At 38.1% G+C, this 23,578-nt stretch overlaps 2 protein-coding genes across 6 annotated transcripts in view; one reads left to right on the forward strand and one right to left on the reverse strand.

Moving 5' to 3' along the window:
- Nucleotides 1-6,732, forward strand: part of PREPL (prolyl endopeptidase like) — a 39,110-nt gene extending 32,378 nt beyond the window's left edge. For all 5 annotated transcript variants that reach the window (XM_023531288.1, XM_011361338.2, XM_023531289.1 and 2 more), the window contains 6 exons: nt 1,209-1,384; nt 2,779-2,995; nt 4,206-4,355; nt 4,732-4,855; nt 5,704-5,777; nt 6,142-6,732. In XM_023531288.1, the coding sequence (XP_023387056.1) occupies nt 1,209-1,384; nt 2,779-2,995; nt 4,206-4,355; nt 4,732-4,855; nt 5,704-5,777; nt 6,142-6,231 (831 nt within the window). In that variant the 3' untranslated portion in view covers nt 6,232-6,732. The remainder of the gene's footprint in view (nt 1-1,208; nt 1,385-2,778; nt 2,996-4,205; nt 4,356-4,731; nt 4,856-5,703; nt 5,778-6,141) is intronic.
- A 3-nt stretch (nt 6,733-6,735) lies between these two features.
- Nucleotides 6,736-23,578, reverse strand: part of SLC3A1 (solute carrier family 3 member 1) — a 29,778-nt gene continuing 12,935 nt past the window's right edge. Inside the window, exons 3-8 of the mRNA XM_023531275.1 lie at nt 18,309-18,428; nt 16,100-16,224; nt 14,509-14,704; nt 11,484-11,651; nt 10,374-10,490; nt 6,736-7,373 (exon numbers count right to left, since the gene is read on the reverse strand). Coding sequence (XP_023387043.1) covers nt 6,933-7,373; nt 10,374-10,490; nt 11,484-11,651; nt 14,509-14,704; nt 16,100-16,224; nt 18,309-18,428 — 1,167 coding nt within the window. The 3' untranslated portion in view covers nt 6,736-6,932. The remainder of the gene's footprint in view (nt 7,374-10,373; nt 10,491-11,483; nt 11,652-14,508; nt 14,705-16,099; nt 16,225-18,308; nt 18,429-23,578) is intronic.

Raw genomic sequence — 23,578 nt, forward strand, 5'->3', positions numbered from 1 at the left:
GTTTTGTGTTGCAAACATGGGATTTATATTGATCTGTCAAAATGTTGTCATTGTACCCCAAATGGAAAGATCAGTGAAGCTTAGTTCTTGGAGAGCCAAGGGATTTTTTGCACATTAGAGGAGCAGGAAGCACCTGCTGATGGGAGCTGTTGTAACTTGCGGCACTTGTGCACTGCTGGTGAATTCTGTGACGCCGCCACCGCAGGACGGCGACCATCCTCACCTCTTCCTTTTCAGAGGTGTTTAACCAGCAAGTATTTCTGTGCTTGTTATATTGAAGTTGGAGAGGAGGCCAGGAAATGAAAAGACCAAGGTTATCTTATAGAAATTAATCTATGTCATTTTATAAGAATGAATCGTACTGAGAAGTGAAAATTCAGTTACACTGTCGTAACAAGTTATGTAAAGAATAATGAGAGGAAGAGTCCCTCCTTATTAGAGTGAAGTTTTCAACATGAGAATAAAAAAAAAAATAGGGAGAGTAGCTTGGTTAAATTCTTTTCCTTATGCAAAACAGTGCTATTTCATTTTTTTCTTTAAGCGGAGTAAGAACCAACTTTCCTACCCTTTTTCTGTGAAAGAATTCAGATTAATTTTGTCTGTCCAGAGTGTGCCTCTTTTCAGTCATTTGGGATTGACAAATGTGAACTACATTGGGGAGCAGTTACCTGCCCTGCAAGTAATTTACGTGTTAAAATTTATAAAATTTACTTTTAAACATTTTTAAAATAAAGTTAAATGAGCCTTTGAAGAAGACGTGGGTGGATATCAGTAAGGTCAGTATGAGAATTCAGGTACTAATAGTTGAGAATTCTGACTATAGAGGACAGAATTGAGCTGCTAAAACTTCTTTAAAAAAACAAAAACAGAAACTTCTTTGGTTAACATATTTGTAAATATTCAAAGATAAGAAATGCCAGTAATGTAGCTCAAGTATAGGAAGAATGCTATGCTAGTAGTCTAACCTTAATAGATATTTGGGCTCATCCTGAAAGAAAAGAATTTACAGTAAAACCAGGTAGTGAAGAACTCTTTAATTATAGTAGGTCAGCAAAGTAACTGAAAATAAGTACCATGATGGATTTTTAGAGACCATAACTCTTTGTCTTAAATGAAGTTTCTGTTCAACATCAATAAGCAGCACATAAAATTGGGGATAAAACTGTTTTAAAAGACTCTTTACATGCATAGTAAATCTTCATTTCCAGGATGGAAAATTAGTGCCAATGACCGTTTTCCACAAAACGGATTCTGAGGACTTGCAGAAGAAACCTCTCCTGGTACATGTGTATGGAGCTTATGGCATGGATTTGAAAATGAATTTCAGGCCTGAAAGGCGGGTGTTGGTGGACGATGGATGGATATTAGCATATTGCCATGTTCGGTGAGTCAGCACATTTTACCTAGCACATGAGTGCGGGAGCACTGTGACAGGTGTCCAGAATAACAGTATATCAGGGAGCAGAAATTTATCTTTTTATTTGTATTGTTGAATTTAGGTATTCCTAAACCTGTGCTGGCCAAATGATTTGGTAACATTAGTTGATCCAAAAGCAAAAGGGTAGATTTTTAGGATTTTTAGAATAGTGCCAATCTCTTTACTTATTAACATTATCATTTCCATTTCATTCTCCTGAGTTTAGGTTTTTCTAAAATAGCCTCTTAAGCTGGACTCTTTCTTTCTACTCTAACTTCTATTTTACTTTAGCAGTTTTCAAGAAGTAAACATGATTCAATTTCTACTTAAAATCCTCTACCACTTCCCTATTTCCACAGTAAAATCCAGATTTCTCAGTATTGTATTTAACATCCTAATGATCTGACTTATATCTGTAATGGCATCTATCATCGCTTCCCAAACACCTCCTGCGCTCCAGCCATACACATCCTTCACGCCCAGCCTAGCTACATCCTTTCAGTGACAAGTTCTTTTCCCTCTGTGCCCCTGTACATGCTGTGTCTTGACGCCTTCCTTTTCTTTGCCCTCTGAGCATTCATATTCTTCCTTCAAGACTCAGCTTGGGTATATCTCTATCTTAAGCATTCGTGTTCCTGACTTGTATATACCCCTAACCCGAAAGGTGGATATTTTTTTCCTCTGCTTCTGTGATACCTTAATACACTTATGTTACAGTAGCAGCCACATTGCTTGGTAGCTGTTTTATTTCCCCACAAAATTATAACCATCTTCAGGGCAGGGGATTTTTGCTTATTTATATGTTTTTAAGGCCTGAATTTAGCACAGTGCCTGGTAAATAGTAAGCAGGCACTCAAAACATATTTGTTGAGTAAATTTTTGATTGTCTATATCAGGTGTTGGCAAACTTTTTCTCTAAAGCAGGAGTCCCCAACCCCTGGGCCGGACCAGTAAGGGTCCATGGCCTATTAGGAACCAGGCCACACAGCAGGAGGTGAACAGCGGGCCAGCTAGCAAAGCTTCATCTATATTTGCAGCCACTCCCCAGCACTAGCATCACTGCCTCAGCTCCACCTCAGATCATCAGGCATTAGATTTTCAAAGGAGCACTGGTCCCTGGTGCCAAAAAGGTTAGGGACCGCTGCTCTAAAGAACTAAAGCTTAAGGCCACATAATGGTCTCTGCTTCATATCCTGATTGGTTTTTTGTCTCTCAACCTTTAAAAATGTAAAAACCGTTTTTAGCTTGAAGACCATATAGAAGCAGGCCTATGGGTAGATATGGCCCATAGGCTATGGTTTGCTGACCCTGTATCATTAATATTTTTTTTCCACTGAAACTGTTTTGCCCTTTAATTTCAGGGGTGGTGGTGAATTAGGCCTCCAGTGGCATGCTGATGGCCGTCTAACTAAAAAACTCCATGGCCTTGCTGACTTAGAGGCTTGCATTAAAACACTTCATGGCCAAGGCTTTTCTCAGCCAAGTCTAACAGCCCTGACTGCTTTCAGTGCTGGAGGGGTGCTTGTGGGAGCATTGTGTAATTTTAATCCAGACCTCCTGAGAGCTGTGACTTTGGAGGTGAGTACATTGTCTCTTTACAGAATGGGGAGGAGTAAAGCCATAGGTTGCTCTAAGAATAAATTTATGTTACAGTCTTACTTTAGCATAGGAGTATAACAAAGCTTTTAAATTTTAAACACAGAATTTAGCTCTGGGAGAACTTCTTATTTTAATCCAACTACTTACCCTTTAGTCTTCCCTGACAGTGTTATTTATTGATTTTTAAGGATTTCCAGTGAAGGGTATTAATTGGTATTCCTACCAATCATCTTTTATTTGTAAGAACATTTATTTGTAAGAAAAGAGACAAAGTATATATGATCATCAGTTCCATAAGTCAGGCAGAGCACGCCGACTCTGGATCACACAAAATTTTTTACTCTATTGCCTGTCAACATTTCAGTCTTGGATTTAGGGGCTCCCTATTTTTAGATACTCCATTCTTAATGGTCTTTAGGGATAGTTTTTCTGTAATTGAAATATCTTGCCCTGTTCTGAAAAGGCTCTATAGTCTTTTTACTGGTGTCCAAAATTATGAAGTTATAGCAGCTCATTTTTACCTCTATCATTCTCCTGATTCCTGGTTAGATACTTTAGAAAATATAATGACTGGAATGAACAGAGTAAATTATTTTCAGTTTTTTTGGGGGGGCCTGTGGGATATACACTGTAGGTTTGTATTAAGTAAATAATTGTTAAATAATCCTGATCTGTAAATCTATTTTTTAAATAGAAATACTAAATATAGAGAAAAAAAAAAAACTATGCACAAAAACAATAATGGTAGAAGTATTTACAATATAAAAAATGCAACTAACCTTTAACATTCCTATGAATAGTGCACAAGAGTTTCAACATCCTTGCCAACACTTACTTTATAATAGCTATCCAAATAGGTATGCAGTAGTAGCATTTATTACTTTTATATAAAACTACATATGTATTTAATATATATGAAAAAGGCACAAAAGTTGTGAAATTAGAACATAAACACTTCCTTTTTTAAACAAATGTCATTGAAAAGGTTGAATGCCTTAAAATCCAGTTATAATTCAGAAGCCCAGGTTAAGAACTGAATAATTAGTCTGGCTCCTGGGAGCCCACATGGCTTCTTGAGCTTTGTTTTCTCATGTCAGCCTATATATAGTCATAAAGTGTATTTTTCTGAAACTCATTTTACTAACTTATAAGTCAAAGTTTAAGTTTCTTTGGCTTTTTTTTTTTTTAGGCACCTTTCTTGGATGTTCTCAACACCATGATGGACACTACGCTTCCTCTAACATTAGAAGAATTAGAAGAATGGGGGAATCCTTCATCTGATGAGAAACATAAGAACTACATAAAACGTTACTGTCCCTATCAAAATATTAAACCTCAGGTAGTGAAAGTTATGGTATTACTATCCAGAAGTATTAGAGAAAATAATCAAAAGAATACTTACCTGAGCTGAGACAGGAATTCAGCAGGACTTTAGATTATTTCTACTTATAATACACAAACACCTTGCAGCACCATCTCTGCTCATATTCCGTGTTTGTTTGATTAAGGTCATGGTCTCTCTAGTCAAGAAAAGGCTATTCCTGATAACAAGTAGTCTAGTACTGTGATACTATAGCTCTATCTAGAATATCAAATAAGGAAAAAACATCGAGCGCTTAGGAAAAAAATTGGAGGTAATTATTTTTCATAACCTATAAAGCGGAAGGGGACCATCAGGAATAATATAAATTCTTCGTACATTTATTTTCTTGCAGCATTACCCTTCAGTTCACATCACAGCTTATGAAAATGATGAACGTGTGCCTCTTAAAGGAATTGTAAACTATACTGAGAAACTCAAGGAAGCTATTGCAGAGCATGCTAAGAACGCCGGTGAAGGTAGGAGACCACCTGGAAGCAGGAGCATAGCCTAGTGGACTGTTACCTTTAGCATACTGCTCAGAGTAATACATTTTATGTACTAGACCAAATCATCTACCCATGATTTTGGATGAATTGTTTTTTCTATGTTGATCATCCATTGAAACATATAATAGTAACTCTAACTACCTTACCTCTTTTTCAAAGTACAATGTATAATAAGGTAGGCGAGGCACAAAGAAAAAAGTAAATTTAAATATAAAAATGTAAGTTGGAGCTGTACAATCATACAACCATTTGTTCATTTAACAATATTATAATTAAGCCATTATTCTTGGGAACCTCTGAAAACCAGATTCTGAAGTTTTGCTCTGGAGCTTCAAGTGCCCAAACTAGCTACTTTAATTTTCTCTAGATCTTTCAATTTAATTAAACAAGGACTCTTACTTTTGCCAAGACATGCCAAGACCTTCCAGACTCAGGGTAGGAGGGACCCCCATACAAGTTTTCAGACCGTCACCCTGTATTCAGCTCTGTGTCTCACTCTCACCCATTGCTGTAGTTGGTATTTCCAGGTCATAAGACTCAGATCCCACAGGGCCAACTGGCTTCCTCCTAGGTTGCATCCCTCTCCACGTGGCCCTAAAGTCTCTTCCATCCAGCTTCCTCGGCCACTGGTCCTCCTGCTTTCCCTCTTTTAGAAATTTTTCTTCTACTGCTTGCCCCCTCCCATCTCTTTGTTGTCGGTGGTAGTAGTTTTGCCTTTTTTCTCCACTACTATTGTAATATAGTACTTGAAGGAGAGAATAGAAATGGCTCTCAATTGCCCAAAACCTTCTAATTGTTTTATGTGTTAACTCTTTCAGGCTATCAGTCACCCAATATTATTTTAGACATTCAGCCTGGAGGCAATCATGTGATTGAGGATTCTCACAAAAAGGTATGTTATCAAGCTCTTCTCAGATGACAGATCCCCAAATAGAGATCTGATGTCCTCAACATTTCAGTGGTTGTGGCAGAGTTTGTGACAGCTGCTTCACAGCTGTCAGGTCATGGCTGAGACCCAAGAGGGGAAGGAAAAACACTGAGTCAGTTAAGAGAAAAGGCTCTCTTTAGTGCTCGTGAGCTCTGTTAAAGAAAGTAATTGAATCTTATTTGTTGGGAGCCTTCTACCTCTGTCCCAAATAAAAATACCTCTGCCATAAATTGCCAACTTCGGGGTTAGGTCAAGATGAATAGAAAAGACTTGAACACTGCAATTTTACTACTAAGGCCTTCTAACTTTTTCAATGTGTTTCTTTTAGATTACAGCCCAAATTAAATTCCTGTATGAGGAACTTGGACTTGACAACACCAGTGTTTTCGAGAATCTTAAGAAATATCTAAAATTCTAAAATGCTGTATTTAATGGGAGTTGGAAACACACTGAAATATGTCATAGTCTTTTGGGTTAGCAAAAGTGAGATTTTTATTTTAAGTTACTAAATAATTTTTTTTAATTTTCTTCTCTAGTGTACATCTTGCTTACACTGTTCTCTCCTTGATGTATGTGCCCCTCAACCTAGGAGAGTAGTTTTCTAATCATGCTCCTTAGGACATGGAGGAGAGGGGTGAAGGAAGGGTTGGTGACAGCAGAACTCTTCCCTCTTCCCATCAGAACAGCGTTGTGTTTGCCTTTTTTACTGAGATCTTTTTGAACAGTTTACAAATCAGGGTCCTGCCTCCCTGCTAGTGACCATTTTTAGACACTTTGGTGGTAAATCATCCTCTAGTTTCTGTGCTTGCATTTTGTGAATAAGAACATTCTTCACATTAAAATTCATTAGGTCTTTCGAATTTGTTACGATCATCTCTATTGATGCTATCTCAGTAAAGTTACAAGTTCCTACAAGAGATAATTTCCTTTAGACATTTTTTTATTCTTTAAAAACATTTGAGAACCTTTCCTAAAAGCAATGCCATTCAAGCTACAGAAATATCTAATAATTAATGACTGTTGATAAAGTTTACCCAGCAGCATGGGTGTACATGAAGTTACTGCAGATGCTTATAACAGGACAGAAAGCCAGTGTCTTCATCTCTTTTATAGAGGTGTCTAACACAAGCTGTACAGTATGTTAAATACACTGGAGTAGCATGCCCGGTTGGAAACAAAACATCTGTCTCTGAAGTCTGTTTGGAGATGAAGGAGATTCTTCGTGTTGTATTCAAGGATGAGTCCTTCTCCCTTGTCCAGTGTAATGGCGTGCGTATCAACTTCACTTCCTTTGTTGGCAGAGTTGGTACTTAACCTTATCCTCGCTCTTGTGGGAATTTTTGAAATCACTTCCTTTAGATTTAGCAGGGATGATTCTCCAAAATTCAGAATGATGAGAAAGACTCTGTCTGTGCCATCCAGCTCTCTTGTGTACACGACAGAGTGGTTTTCAGTCCTCAAATAGCAGAACCAGCCCCTGCTGAGGAGCAGCTCATTGTCATGAAGCAAACTTAATTCTTGGTATAACTTTAATGCTGATCTGGGCAGAGTCTTTTGGACCTGGTTTAAAAAAAAAAAAAAAAAAAAATATTAACATAAATGTTTGATTCTAAGTTTTTTTTTTAGTATCAAGAAATTTCCCCAAAAAACTTGATACGATTTTGCCCCTTAAAATAACTACTTCTACCAAATCGTAAGTATTAATAAGTATATAAGAATACTTTATTTAACTGCTGATAGAAATTGGCAAATGCACAATTTCTCCTTGTCCGGAAGTCACTGCCAGATGGATAGTGCTCTGCTACATCTTTGCCAGAGCTGATGTGGAGACCGAATTCGACTACACTTTAGGAATCTCAAAACAAATGTCCACGTCTAATGGATAATTAATTTGCCTAAGTAAGTTCCTTTATGCTATATTGTAACTGGCAGAATAGCAGCCACAATGGCCCCAAACTCTGAGAACTTCTGGTGAATTGGGGCCTCTGTGTTCTCTTTTGTAGAATAATGTGTCCACACATATTTCTTGCATAGCTAATGATGAACAGAAAGTTGCAGAAAAGGATGCAAAGCAAAACGCTGTCTAAAGTGAAAGTAACTATTCTTAAACCATAAAAGTAATACATGTTCATTATAAGAACATTTGGGTTTATTTTACAACTATATAAACAACAGACATAATTTAATATTGTATTTCTCTTGCTTCGTTCCCTTTAACATCTTTTGTTATCATATAACCTCCATAAATGTCATTTTAATGGCAGAGTAATATTCTGTTAATGGTTTTACCATACTTAACCATTACCTTTCATTTCAACGTTCAATTTTCTAATATTTTCTCATATTCTTAGTGCCTCCTGCCTATATTTAAATTATTGATTTAGGATATAAATATCAAAGACAATTACTGTGTCAAAGAGTGTGGACACTTGATATATAATGCCAAATTATTCTTCATAAGAGCTGTTGCCAAATCAGTGATAATGTTCATTTCATTATACTCTTGCCAGCCGTGTCGACTGAGGTGGTTTTGGTGGTGGTTCTTTGGGGGCGGGTGCCTAATGAATATCTAATGAATGTTTGAGAAGATGTCTATTCTCTATTTACCAAGTACAAAAGTATTTGTAGTGTATGTATATGGTTTATGTGTATGACTTGTCAAATTACTATTAACATTTTCTGTAGCCGTAGATAATGCATGAAAAAACATAGTTCAATGCCACTCACATAAGAAGTGCCCAATAAGTGTTGTTATTTTTGTCTATTTGATTTATCACTTTCTAGAAGTATGTTGAAGTGTCTCTCTGTGATTGTGGATTTGTTGTCTCTCTTTGCACTTCTCAGAATACTTTTTTTTATGTATTTTGAAGTTATTGTTAAATGTGTAGATTCATGATTTGTAGTGGAATATTCTTTTATCAATTTTTAAAAATTGACCTTTGTCTCATAATGCTTTTCATATTGAATTCTATTTTGTCTGCTATTAAGTATTTCCACTCCTGCTTTTTGTAACTTTACTTTTTTAAATATGAAATGCATGTACACAGTATAGGCAAACATATAAAATAAAAAGGTTTTCTTCACCATCCCCTAGCTTCCCAGTTCCTCTTTCAAAGATAGACATTGTAACTGTTTATGTGTTTTCATTTTTATGTATCATATGAAATGATACATTCTGTGCCTATGCAGACATATATAGACACACTTTTTCTTTCTTTGCAGAGTGGCACATTACCATTCTATGCTGTTTTTTATTATTTACTACATGTTAGAGATGGTCTCATATCAAAGGACATAGAATCTCCTTCATTCTTTTTAAAAGCATCATATTAGCCCATTGTATAGATTAATCATAATTGATTCAACTGATAAAACATTTAAATCCGAGATATAGATATCTAGGAATGATAAGCTTGAGGGGACAAGCTTTCTTTCTGTTAGCATTAGCCTATGATACCTATATTTTAATTCTGTGTCCTTTTGTTTAGTTATATCTCATGTCAGATTTTGTCTTATCCAATCTCAGAGTTTTTATCTTTTAGTAGGTAAATTTAACCCATTTATATTTTCAATGACCATATTTTATCTTTTATTTATAGTTGTATTTTTTTATTTTATTTTTAACTTTTTATTGGATCGCTTGGTTTTCTTTATTTTATCTTTTAGTAGGTAAATTTAACCCATTTATATTTTCAATGACCATATTTTATCTTTTATTTATAGTTGTATTTTTTTATTTTATTCCTTTTTAACTTTTTATTGGATCGGTTGGTTTTCTTTATTATATTTTTCCTCCTAATGTTATTTGAAAATTATAGTTATGTCTGTTCTTCTTCTAACGGTTGCCCTTAAAATGGTAATGGCCATTTGAATATTCTATATCTCTTGTATATCTGCTGTCCAATATGGTAGCCACTAGCTACTGAGCACTTTAAGTGTTGCTAGTGTGACACAAGAACTAAATATTTAATTCTATTTAATAATCACAGTGTTTAGGAAATATGTTTGCTGAACTCGGCAAACTTGATAATCATGAGAAAAGAAAATAGTATAGGTTTTAAGAAAATAGTATAGGCTAAAACCAAAGAGTGTGCTTCTCCAGAACAGCTACTTTTACGGATTTTTCCTGTCTTCAGTTTCTTCAGGTAAATAGTCTTGCTCCCAAGTCCACATGGATCAACTGACTGGTTTCCTTTCTTCCTTCTTTCCTTCCTTCTTTCCGAGGGGAGGCAAGGAGGAAGGATAGCTGGGCTAGCTGAAACACCTCCATAAAATTTCCTTAATAGCTCAAAGCACTTAGTCATTCCAGTGAAGAGTTGTGTGTTCTGTATGATACTTCAGATAGGGCACTTCTGTACCAGTTACTAGTTTCACAAAAACATGACTTGCAAACTCCTTAAAAATGAAAACTAGTCTATGCACTTAATTTAAGGAGCATCAGTCAAGGTTTTAGACGGACTCAGTCAGGATTTTAGACGCACTCAGGGTAAGTGTATGTTATCAGCACAAAAATTCATTTCCTGTTCCTGGAATCAGCATAAAATTTTCATTGATACTTACATCAACGTTCACAGTGTGGTAATCTAAATTGGTGGGTAACCAGGTGTTATTGCCTTCAGAAAAACCAGCATTTGAGCTATTGTCCCACTGCATTGGTGACTTTGAGAGAAGGGTATCCTGTGTCAAAAGATCATAAAGAGAGAACAGTGATCTGGGTTATTAAAATAAATGTAATTTGGCCATGAATTATTTCATAATTATTTGTCTATATTTCTTTGCTGGTACTTGTATTCATTAGCATTCATAATAAAAAGGCCTTAATATGAATTATATAAACCTAGTTTCACACTTTTAATTGGAAAATGACATTCTGATTTTAAAAAGATAGTATACTAACTGAACTTTGATACATGCTTGAAATCTTTGCTGCTTTTCCCGAAAAATGAGTAATGTAGGATTTCAGAATGTGCCATTACCAACTCATTCTACTGTTATACAGTGATGGTGAATTCACCTATGTGGCCATGAACAAATGAGCCTAAATTCTGTCCTCTTTTATCCAGCCTGGTTATTTATTGCACATGAGTGCACACAGATTTAGGAGCTGAAATAGAAAAGGTTTCACTTTGACCAAATATTAAGGAAATTGGATCTCATACAATTGAAAGCTAACCATAAATTATAGGTTCAGGATCATTCATCTACCCAGCAATGCAATTATGAGATCCGTAGCCTCAAACAAAAACAAAACAAAAACCACTCAAGTCTGAGGCTGTGCATCACATTTGTCAACATAAAAGGAATAATCTTTGCACTATGGATCCAGCAATACAGACAAGCGCTATAATAAATGTTCTAACTCACATTTCAGGTAGAGGGCAATGGATAATATTCCAAACTCAAAACACTGGTTTTCAAAGTTTAGTGTGCCTAAGAATCAGCTGGAAAACAAGTTTAAAATGCAGATAATTGGGCTGTCTACACAAGGAATTCAGTTGTGTTGTTTCAGGAAACAACATTTTTAACAAGCTCCCCAGCCAAGAAAGCTGTGAATTCTCATTTAACAATAAGAAAAGTAATGATTTTCAGCTATGGACTAGAAATAGTAATTCTCTGATTTGACAAAAACAAGTATATGGTACGGTACACAGGTAAATTTTACTAACTTACAACATCATAGCTTTCACTGATATTGGTGGCTAAAATATTTCCCATTCCTATTTCTTCTCCATAGTAAGTTATGGGAGTTCCAGGAAGTGTGAAAAGAAGCATGTTCATGATGTTGACATATTCTTTCCCCAAACGAGAAGTGAGCCGGGCTCTGTCCAATCCACCGATCTGAAAGGGAGATATTTTTAAGAACACAGCTCTATACACAGTTTTCTGGAAGATTTATCCTTTTTCACAAAAAGTTCACCAGGCAGAAGAATATTACCTAGGGTACCTTGGCATCAGCAAGCCTGGATTTGAGTCCCAACTCTGCTACTTGCTACGTAACTGACCATTATGATCCACAAAACAAATTTACTTCACAATGACATTACAAATAAGAAAATTTATGACAGGAAACAAAAATGTTTCCCCCATGGAGAGCAGGACACACAACAGGTGGAAGGGACAGGGTGGGAAAAAGACTTCCAATGTGTGTGGGACTTTTGACCTATTAAAAAAAAATGAAATAAAAAGATAAATCAACTTTTATAAAGAAATATACATTGTCCACGAGGAAATTGCAAAGAAATATACATTGTCCACGAGGAAATTTTGCAAAGTTCCTATGTTGTGTTCTAATTACATATTATAACATCTAGTCCTTAGTTTAGAGTTTATTTAAATCGCCCATCAACTCTTCCCATATACCACAACTCAGTCTCACGTGCATATGCTGAGCATGGCACTTAACAGCTTAAAAAGGATTATCTCCATTTCAAGTCGGGATAGGAGGCCTTTCAACCAGCCTTTGAATTTGAGTCTGAGAAGAGGAACTTGGTTGCTACAATTCAGGAAAAGGGAGGCTGCTTTTTTTTCCTTTAGACGTACTAAAACTACCTTTGCAGTTATTTTTTATAGACCATGGTAAAGTATTTTTCTATTTTTAAGGCCAGAAAATTAGGTCAAATTTTGACTCCATTTATTCTTTTCATTATCTTAAGAACATCTGATAAGAAACTCTGTGATTTTTAAGCCTTCTAAACTTAGAGCACTTTCTTTTTCAGAACTGAAATCGAGAAATATTTATTTCCATTGATTATGCTCACTAGGAAGCAAACTTAATTCTTGGTATAACTTCAGTGCTGATCTGGGCAGAGTCTTTTGGACCTTTTTTTTTTTTTTTTTTTAAGTATTAACATAAATGTTTGTTTCTAAGAGTGTTTTGATTTTTTAAATATTTTTAGTGTCAAGAAAGATGACCAAGACATGACATACTGGGTCACCACTGGACAGTTTCTCATTGTAATAAACCCAAAGACTAGCCTAATACGAGGCCATGTCTAAGAGTTAAGAAACAGATTTGGATCTCAATCAATATTCTCTTCTTTCTAAATCTGATAAAATTCAGTAGCTTCCAGTAAGACTCTCTTAATAAGCAATTCTCATCACTCAAAATTTACAGTATAGTTTGCAGCAATGGATAGAGATCACGGCCTCTCACAGGCTGAGAGGTCCCAGTCACCTATGATACCCAAAACGTTTCAGTATGTGAAAAAAAAAGTGCTAAAACTACATTATAAAATTTAGGAGGAATAATTTATTTAAGCAAAACAGCTGGATCTCTGAGCATCAAGCTTTGTGTCATTTTAACTTACCCTTATTTCGTGCCCCTCCCCTCAAATCCATGATAGCCATGAAACCCAACAGTCTTGCAACCATAGTGGCTGTGAAAACCAGCACCCCAGCAGCCACAGGAGGGGCGGAATAAGAGGTCACCTAAAGCTTCATCCCTTGAGAACTCACTATCTGACCTCTCTAGCAGCTTGGATTTTGGTGGTTTTTGTTTTTGTTTTTGTTTTTTTCTCCTTTATCTGATCTGAGTCAGAACTGTGTAAACAGTCCTATCCCCACGGCATTTGCCAAAAATCAACCAGCAGCAGTTGTCTCTAACGATATACCTGCCTGAGGTGGTAGTACCAACTGGGCCGAAACAAGGACTGACCACAATACTTAAAAGGCCAGGGAATGAGATGTCCATAAAGGGTTCTGACATATTCCTAGAATCTAGAAGGCTCCATCCATGTACAGGGCTATACAGATGCCCAGGGAAGACCTGAGAAGGCTCTGATCTCTCGCCTCTAGCTAACTGTGAATCTCTGTGCAAACAGAAAGCAGAAAGCGAAGATTAAAGCAGAATTGTAAACTGCCTCCCAGAGTGTTGAAATCATTCCCCAATAATACGCACATAGCCCCTCAGCAAAGGCTGGGAGACTTACTGTTTCGAGGCATTTAAGGAATCTCTTTCCAATCGTTAGGTGACTGATAAGATGGCCCAGCAGAGACATTAGTGGCCACACAATGGAAAACACAGATTTTGGAGGATTGATCCAAGAAAGTCACTAAATAAACAAACAGCAACAACAAACACTGGGAAGAGGAGAATGTGATTTCCAGAATTTCCACATTGTTTTTTAAAATACCTAGTTTTCACAACAACAACAAAAAGAACACAAGACATATAAAGAAACAAAGTATGATCCATACATAATGGGGGATAAGCATTTAATAGAAAATATGGCTGAGGAAACCCAAACGATCTTACTGGACAAAGATTTTAAATCAAATATTATATGTTCAAAGAACTAAACTATATCTAAAGAATTTAAAAGAAAGTATGAGAACAATGTCTGATCAAATAGATATTATCAAGAAAGAGAAATTCTGAAAAAGAATCAAATGGAAATGTCAACTGAAAAGCACAGTAACAAATGAAAAATTTACTAGAGTGGCTTGACAGATGTGAACTGGCAGAGGAATGAGCAAACCTGCAGACAGATCAAGATTATCTAGTTTGAGACCCAGAAAACAAAGAATGAAGAAAAACGACAAGAACCTGGTCAAAAGCTGGGACAGGACTACATCACTAAACAATCACAACAGAAAGGTGACGGTCACTATGAGACAAACATAGCCCTTGTTTGAGATGTGACTATTCAGCATGCTCACCAGCACCAGATGTGCTGAGCTGGACATGAGAACTTACCATCCAGTTAGGCCATTTTCCTTCTGGTATGTGTTCCATCCAGGATGTGATAACCTCAAACACCCTGTCTCCAGAAGGAGTGTCTAGCCTAGTGAGGTAGTCGTTGAAGGGGAAATCTGCTTCTTGAATAAAAGGCAACCCATAATACATCATGGTCTTGTCAATGCTGTCTCCATAGGCTTCAGTCCCCATGAATCTGTAAGAGTTGGCAGAGTGCAGTGTGTTCAGGGCCTTTCAGAAAACTGGAAAAGTGCTGCTGTCTGATTAACAAGATGGGAGTGGGGTGGATGCACACACTGTTAACCATGTTAGGCTGGGGCTCACGAGGAAGCACACGCAAGCCAGATGACCAAGAAACGAGAAACGACATACTGGGTTACCACTGGATAGTTTCTCATTGTAATAAACCCAAAGACTAGCCTGAGGCCATGTTTAAGAGTTAAACACATTTGGATCTCAATATTCACTTCTTTCTAAATATGACAAAACTTCCAGGAAGACTTTCTTAAGTCTCATCACTCAGAGTTTACAGTATATGTGTGCATATTAGGTAGGAGGATTTTCCTTTTTGTCTATTATCTTTCACTCAGCACTACCTTTCTGAGAATTATCTATGCAACTTCATGAATCAGAAAGTTCTTTATTTCTGAGTAAATACAGTTCATCATATAAATAAACAGATATGCAAAAAAAAAAAAAAGTTTTCCTGAAAAAACTTCCCCTTATATTTGAATCCCTGTGAATTCTCACTTTATTATTGAGGTGCATTCAGTTAACTGAAAATTCAGGGAAGAAACACTGGCCCGAAATGACCCGCATCAATGCTGGCTCTAGCTATTTGAGACACTACGTTAACGGGTAACTTCATAGTATACGGAGCCCAAATGTTTCAGTTCCAATCCCATCTCTGCCATTACTACACATGTGACCACTGCATGCTTAGAATCTCAATTTCTTCATCTGTAAAATGGAGATAGTAATCAGAAGACCTCTTTAGAGAGGAGAAATTTCTTGTAACTCCTTTTCTATTGATTGGATTGGGTGATTATGTAAACATAGTAAGAGAAGTTTATTTATTATGCGCTACGCACTGTTTTAAGTGCTTCATATACATTATTTCATGTACTCTCACAACAGCTTTATAAGGGTGTCACTATCACCTTTTGATTGATGAGAAAACAGACTGATGTTAATTAATCAGTCCAAGGTTGCCCAACCATCTCGAGCTCATATAATTCCAAAGCTGTGTTGCTAACCATTGTGATCTACTAGCTCATACTGTACAAGGATACTAACGGGTCAAATAATCATATTAAAAAAAATAATTAATGGCTAACATTTAGATAATATGTTACCTTTCAATTTTCACAAAATTCCTGTGAAATAAGTATTGTGGTTAGCATCCTTTTACAACAGCGGAAACTGAAAATCAGCAAAGTTAAGCAATCTGAGAGAATATACCAGGCCCTGGCCTGAGTGATAACACACTGTAATTTTGCAGGTTTGTTAAATTATAACTTAAACCTCTTGAGAATGGAGGTGAGAGAGAAACTGCTGCACCTGTGAAGCACAGACGTGTGCCCTTGGTTACCTGTATCTCCCAGGCTCCCTGCTGTATTGGTCCATTATATGCCGGAAGTTCCGGACAATGTCATGCATCCCCACCTGCGTGGTGGTGAAGTCGTGGTACAGCTCTGAGTACTGTGTGACTGTGTCCTTCGAAAACAGGACAGCATGGTTACCATCATGTCACATGTTAAATGCCCACAGCTAGTCTTAAGTGAATATGGACTATCCCTTCAGATGGCTCAAGCCCACAAACGCTGCTCGAAGATGGTCCTAGGACTTTTCATTGCTCAAGGGGTTTTATGGCTGAAGAACATTCGTGACTATTAGTACTTCGCTTGATGCTTAAATTATTAACTATAAATCTAGTTTAAAAAATTCTGAGTCTATGGCCATGCCACCCTGAACGTGCCCAATCTCACCTGATCTCGGAAGCTGAGTCAGGCCTGATTAGTACTTGAATGGGCAACCACCTAGGAATACCAGGTGCTGTAGGCGTTCAAAAAAATAAAAATGCTGAATATTTAAACATTGATAACAAATGTATTTAACAAAATCCTCCTCCTAAACATTTAATTGTCTTAAATGCTTCAGACACTTTTAAAGGCAAAACAAATTATCTTAATCATTATAGAGCTCATTATTACACCTATATTTGCTCACAATATTATTAATATCATGCACTTAAATTTGTTTCTTTACCACTTCTTTATTTTTACCATTATACTTTCCCAGGTTTCAGTAATTTTTCCTGATATTCCATGCCTTTCTAGGGTTACAGTAATTTAGAATCCAAAGAAAAGATTATGCCTAACACGAGCCAAGGTTGTAAGGCCAGGAATGGACATGGACAGGCTGGACAATCCAAACCAGAGTTGCCATCCATTTGTTGAGTCCCCCACCCCCTTTTATTTTTAATAAGTGAACTTTCCTTTCTAGGTCAAGTGAAGTTTTTGGAATCTTAGATCTCTTTCTGAAATTACTTGTTAAATTTTTCTTGGATAACACATAAAACTCATTGTTCTGATCATTTGTCACAACTAGAAACATAACCCTGATATCTCATAATTAGCAGGGTTATTTTGAGATTTCTTCTCCAAGGATAAGTGCTTCTGCTTCTTTGGGACAACTGGTTAATTCATCACTTTTCCTTTCATTTTTCCTTTTTATTGAAAATCATGTGTTAAAAAAATGGCTTGATCATAATAACCTTTGGTTCATGATGTGCTCTCATAATTAGCCCATGCATGGCCAACTTCTTTTTAGTTAACTGATTTGTTTTAATGAAGTTAAAAGTACCCATAAATCTATTACTCTGGACAAAAGCTACAAGCTTGATAATAAAGTTATAATCATATGAGTTTCACTTTAGTTGCTTAACTTTATAAAAAAGGGCATCATGCTATATATAATTTTAGATTTTTTCTGCTACACATTACATGGCTAATAGCAGATTTACTCATATTGGTCTGCATTGCTATAGTTCATTTATTTTGACATTCCATTGTGTAAATATACAAATACATTATTTTGGAATGTATTTTCGGACTATTATCTACCTGGCCTTGGAAACAGAGTGACTATTGAATGGTGGCCAACCAGAGAAACAGAGAGGCATGTGGGGGAAGGTTGAGAACCGCTGGTGGAGAACCGCTGGTGGAGAACCACAAAGAGCCAGATTCTGTAGCAAGATAGGCTTGGTTTGTAGTCCCATTAGTCACCTCTGTCACCCTGATAAGTTAATTTCTCTAAGATTTACTAAATGAGGATCATGAAACCACTCAAAAGATACTGAGAGAGTTAAGTGGAATATCCCAAGTAAACAGCACGTAGTGTACAGTAGACACTCAGCAAGTGTTAGTTCCTTTCCACCTGTGTGTTCTGTAATGACTACGAAAGTGCCTGGGGGGATTTAGGCCCCCTCATTTGAGCTCAGGTGACATGACAGAATCGCAGGGAGTAGTTGTGGCCCTTGGTGGAGTCCACACTGTGCATGGCCTCAGAACCCTTGTCACCAAAGGATTCGGGGGATCCCTCACTCCTGAAGGAACCCATGGAAGGAAACATCTGGTCACATGCATTTGAAACTCCTCTGTAGTTCCTAAAGAAAATGATTCAAAGCACTTCCTAGAGACAGGACAGAACTCATCTCTGATAACTGATGTTTGAGACAAAAAAAAGAAAACACTCAGATGACATTGTCAGAAAAAGGAGTAAACTATTTAAAACTTTACCGGGATTTGGGTCTTAGTCACTTGGATCTCATTTCTTAGATGCTCTGCTTCTAGAAGAAATTTAACAGCCTCAAAACTAAAGCCATCGACACCCTTTGCAAGCCAGAACTGTATAATTTCCTAAAACAAAGAAGCAAAATATTTGGTTACATTAACTATACATTATTATCATAATATTTAATATAGGTTTTGTCTGTTAATAAGTAAAACAGACATCTCCACGTGAGATATCTCCACATATAAAACGTGAACAGCACTCTGTATTTTTATCTATCATAGCAGTGTCTTAGAATAATGAGTTCTCAACTTCATTTATGGACTCCCATACATCCCTCATATTTGAGTTCAGAATGTTACATGTGTAACTGATATTAGGAGCATGTTGCCAAAGTTTAAAGAATCCACTCAAAATGAAAGAATGAAGGCTAGGACTCAGGAAAAACAGGGAACATACCTCATTGCCCTCACGCCCAATTCCTTAGAGGTCACTCCAAACAGAGAACATAACCAATTAAGCACTTGGTCATGAAGGGCCCTTCCACCAGACAGAGATTCCTGAGGGAAAGTCTGCAGTGTTCACTTGTTGCCCTTGCCTCTGACACAGCACCTGGTACTTAGTGAACCAGTCATGGAATGAAGGAAGTAAAAAGCCCGAATGAGTCAAATATGATGTGATACTGTTGGGACTCTAAAGAAATACAGCATGTTCCCTGGCTTCGAGGCATCTACAGAATAGTTGGGGATGCATGAGACATGAGAGGGTTACCTCACTCAAGGTCAGGTGCAGTTCAACATATGAGAGGAGAGTGTTCTGTCTACAGGGCTGTTGGAACTCCAGGAAGATCAAATTTAACATGGGTGGACACTACCAGAGAAGGAAGAGCTACAGCTTGAATTTGGCCAGTGGGATTCCATAGGGAGTGAGGTCGTGAAGGACATCATGCACTGTTTGTGGGACAGCATGAGCCAACCACGGAGGAGAGACTGACTTGGCCTGTATTGGAACAGTTGGGAAGACCAGGTAGCCTTGAGAAGCAGAGGACCTGCATCTCAGCTCCCCATCCCACCCTGACGCATCCGCTCCCAGCTTAGCCTACTCCTGCATTGACCACAGGCTACCCTTCTGCAAAAGGACAGTGGTTCTCCCCCTGCCCCCACTTTCCCCTCTGTTCATCCCTTGCCGAGGGGAAGGTTTTACAGGGGTGTATTTATCACATTAGAACAGACCCACCTGTAATTCAGAGTACTAGAGTTAAGTAGCCAATTTTCACCTATTAAAGAGAACAGACCTATAGATCCCAAATGAGGACTATCCCTAAAATCGCTTGTTTGATAAAGCATTTCTTGTATCTGTCTGTGAATACGAGGTCCCTAAAGTGCTGCAGTTAAGGGTCTCAAAGGTTTCTAAGAGCTAAACGCAAAGGTTCATGCTATGGCTAATTCCCTTACCAAGCTTAAGCTTCAGGCCCCTCATTTGCACAAGCCCCTCCTATCCACCTTCTTTTCACCTTCTAAATAAACATTCATTTTTCTGTACTTAATTTTATACTCTTTAAGAAGACCCCACAAGAACAACAACTAATGGTGAGGATGTGGAGAAAAGGGAACTCTCATCCATTGGTGGTGGGATTGCAAATCAGTGCAGCCACTACGGAAAACAGTCTGGAGGTTTCTCAAAAAAATTAAAAATAGATACGCCTTTTGATCCCGCAATTGCACTTCTGGGTATTTATCCAAAGAAAACCGAAACAATAATTTGTAAAGATGTACGCACTCCTATGTTCATGGCAGCACAGTTTACAATAGCCAAGATATGGAAACAAGCTAAATGCCCATCAACAGACGATCGGATAAAGAAGTTATGGTTCATATATACAATGGAATATTACTCAGCCATTAAAAAAATTAAATCCTTACCATTTGCAATGACATGGATAGACATAGAGGTTATTATGCTGAGTGAAATAAGTCAGAGAAAGGTAAATACCATATGATTTCACCTATATGCAGAATCTAAGGAACAGAAAGCACAAACTAATCAAAAACAGATTCACAAATATAGAGGACAATCTGGTGACTGCCAGAGGGGAGGGGGCATTGGGGGGATGGAAGAATGGGGTGAAAGGTTAAAGAAGTACAAATTAGTAGCTGATAGTTGGTCATGGGGATGGGGAGCACAGCATAGGGAATGCAGTCAGCATTAATGTAATGGCTAGGTGGAGAGCTAGAGGAAAGAAAGAGCAATTAAGGGCGATCGTTTTATAAACTATGAAAATGTCTTGCCAATGTACTGTATACTTGAAACTAATAAAATTAAATTAAAAAAAAAAGAGCCCAAATTTTTACAAGCTTCAGACCCCACACAACCCGGGCCCACCCCCAGGTGGCGCTGTTCTTTACAACAGGGAACAGTGGAAGAGGATCAGGGTGGGGGTGAGGCACCAATAACTGTAATCCATCCAAGCAGCCTCTGACAAAAATGTGGAAAAATATTAAACACCAGACTGTTGTAAACAAGCTTTTGAGCATGGATTTGCTAGAATAAAACTACTAGTTTTCTTCACGGGGTCCTTATTCATTTTGGAGTTCTCTGCATTGTCAACTATTGACCCAGCATTAAAGAATGAGAAATGGGTTTATGGCACTGGCAGGGGTTTCCGCTTTAGTCAAGTAAGAGATACTATCATTATTTGATGAAGCAAAACAGCAAAAGCTGGATGGTCATTTCTGAGAGTCATTTTAAATGCCGAGATTTTCACCCAGATAATCCAAAATTTGCTCTTGAAAAATATTTGCTTTGCGCTATTTATTCTGTTGACCAGGTGAGAAAAGAGAGCCCAGATTTTATTCATTAACCCTCTTTTTACTCCAGTTACTCTCCCAGCATGCCAGGTGTGGAAATGGGCACAGAGTCTGGTTCCACCAGGTCTAGGTGACCCATGTAGGTGCCATGGGACTCTGGGGACAGTGCACTGTGTCCCCAATTCCTGTCTAACTCCCAAGACATCACACAGTTCTGCTTTTTCATCAGGCACCTGTTCATTCTTTACTCCTTAAACTCGCTGCTATGAATAAAAAATTTATTTCAACATTACTGATATCCAAATTCACAAAACCTTGAGGCAAACCTTTCTTTTTAAGGTGACTGGAGTTACTGGGTCCATTTACATAAAAAGCCAAGTTTGGGAAATAGAGAAGCTCTGCTCTTAAATCTGATGATCTATAAGACATCCTCTTGATAATGACAGAAACCCCAGGTTGTCTATCTCAGGAAAGAATGAAAAAGCATAAGATACTTCAGAAGTACAGAGAGAAAACTGTATAAACTGTATTCTCCAGTTATAGAAAAAGGAAAGAAAACTGACTGTAGTGCTGCTCAGAAACCTTGGTAAAATTCTTTGCTAAGTTCCCCAGGAGCAGGGCATAGAGGAAGATGACAGTCTCCAGAATCTGAGCCATCGAGTACGATCTCCCCCACGTCCAGCTGCATGAGTTAGGGCATCACCGTGACCTCCCTAAACTTTAGAAAAAGCTCCTTCTCTGTACACCATGTCCCACCCACTATGGAGAACAATATGGAGGTTTCCATATTGCACAACTCCTAGCATTTCTAAGATGCCATAACCCATGCTTTCTGTCTGCTTGAAACACTCCCACCATGCCTCTTCCCTGGCTCATTTGCATTCATCCATTAGGTATCATTGCTTCCTCTGTAAACCTTCCTCACTCTCCCTCACTCCATGCCCAGGTTAGGTACCTGCCTTGTGTCCTACTTCCTGCTGTCATGGCCACTCAGCACACTTTATTGTAATTGCCTGTTTGCCTACTTCCCCCCTTCAGAATATAATTCTCATGATGGCTACAACATGGGTCTAGCTCACCAACCATCATACCCCTTGCATATGGTCAATACAAAATGCATACTGTTCAATGAGCGAACGGTTTATAATAAAGTGCCTGGCACATAGGAGGTGCAATAAATGGCACAGTTATTATCATCAAGCACAGAGCTGGTTTATTAAGAAGGTAGTGAGAAAATTTTATTTTGGATTGAGCTGATTGTCTCCAGAAATACTGTGCTCAGTAGGGGCGGAGCAGAGCTGACGTCTACACTATGGATTCCCTCTTAAGCTGGCAGGGCATCTGGGCTTCCTGTCTCCAGCTGCTCTGAACATACTAACTCCTCAGGATCTCCCCCTCCAGGGCTCAGAATTCCCTCCCACATGGCAGGCCCAGGGTCGCACTGAGCCCTAGATGTGTGGCTGGGGCATCTAGAGTCTCCTCCTTCCTGTGCCACTAACCCACTGGGTCACTTCACCTCTCTGGGCCTCATTTTTCTTGTTTGTCAAGTAAGATTTAGAAGGCAAGTAAAACCAAAGTGATTGGGAAAGTATAAAACATATATAAGAATATAAGCTCCCGCTTTCTCCAATAAGGTTTCTTGACCTTTTTAGCTGAAAACATTGAAGCCCAGAGAGGTTCTTCGCAAAGCCAAGGCCCCTGACGACCAGTGCAAGGGGGAGGGCAAAAAGGAGAGAGGAGGGTGTCTGAATGTCCCCTGCGTACCAGCATTCCACTGTGCAGATAATCCGAAATTCGATGGGAGCCAGGAGGAAGAAAGCTCAGGCTCTTTGAGTGCAAATTGGTATGCAAGCAGTAGTCATTCCAAATGCCTCCCCACCGCAAAATCTCTTGGTTGCAAATTATTAACCTGCTTAACTACTGCAGAGATCAGCCCTGCTAGGGGATAGGAGGGTGTCGGAAGTCCCTTTCACGTAAAAAGTCACTTTCCAGGAGCAAAGAGACTTCCTTTCTTGGCCTTTCTTATTTTCTTCTAATAGTAAATCTTCTAAACCTGCCTTGCAAATAATATCTATACTCAACTGGAGGTAGGAATGATTCATGCCAAGAGGGACTGCATTCTGCAAGACTAGTAAACAAGGCTCCTATTCACGCACTCCACTATTTGCAGGCACAAGACAACAGCACGGGTAGCCAAAATTAATTAATGTACTGGCTGGCACATTTCGGCAAAATTTATCACACTTGTCTGAACATCTCTAGACAATCCATTACTATTGCCACAAGGAGCCTGGAGAAACCCACTGCCTGATAAACCAACTGGATTATACTCACATTCATGAATTTCCAACCGAATATCTCCTTGAAAAAATTGTGTAGGATAAGTAAAGCACAGGGAGAGAAATAGAGTGCCTCAACTCGATGTGGAGCTGTTAAGAGAAAGGACTCTGGACTCTCAATGCCTCGGC

This window comes from Pteropus vampyrus, unplaced genomic scaffold, assembly GCF_000151845.1.
Source record: "Pteropus vampyrus isolate Shadow unplaced genomic scaffold, Pvam_2.0 Scaffold66, whole genome shotgun sequence".
Taxonomy (NCBI): domain Eukaryota; kingdom Metazoa; phylum Chordata; class Mammalia; order Chiroptera; family Pteropodidae; genus Pteropus; species Pteropus vampyrus.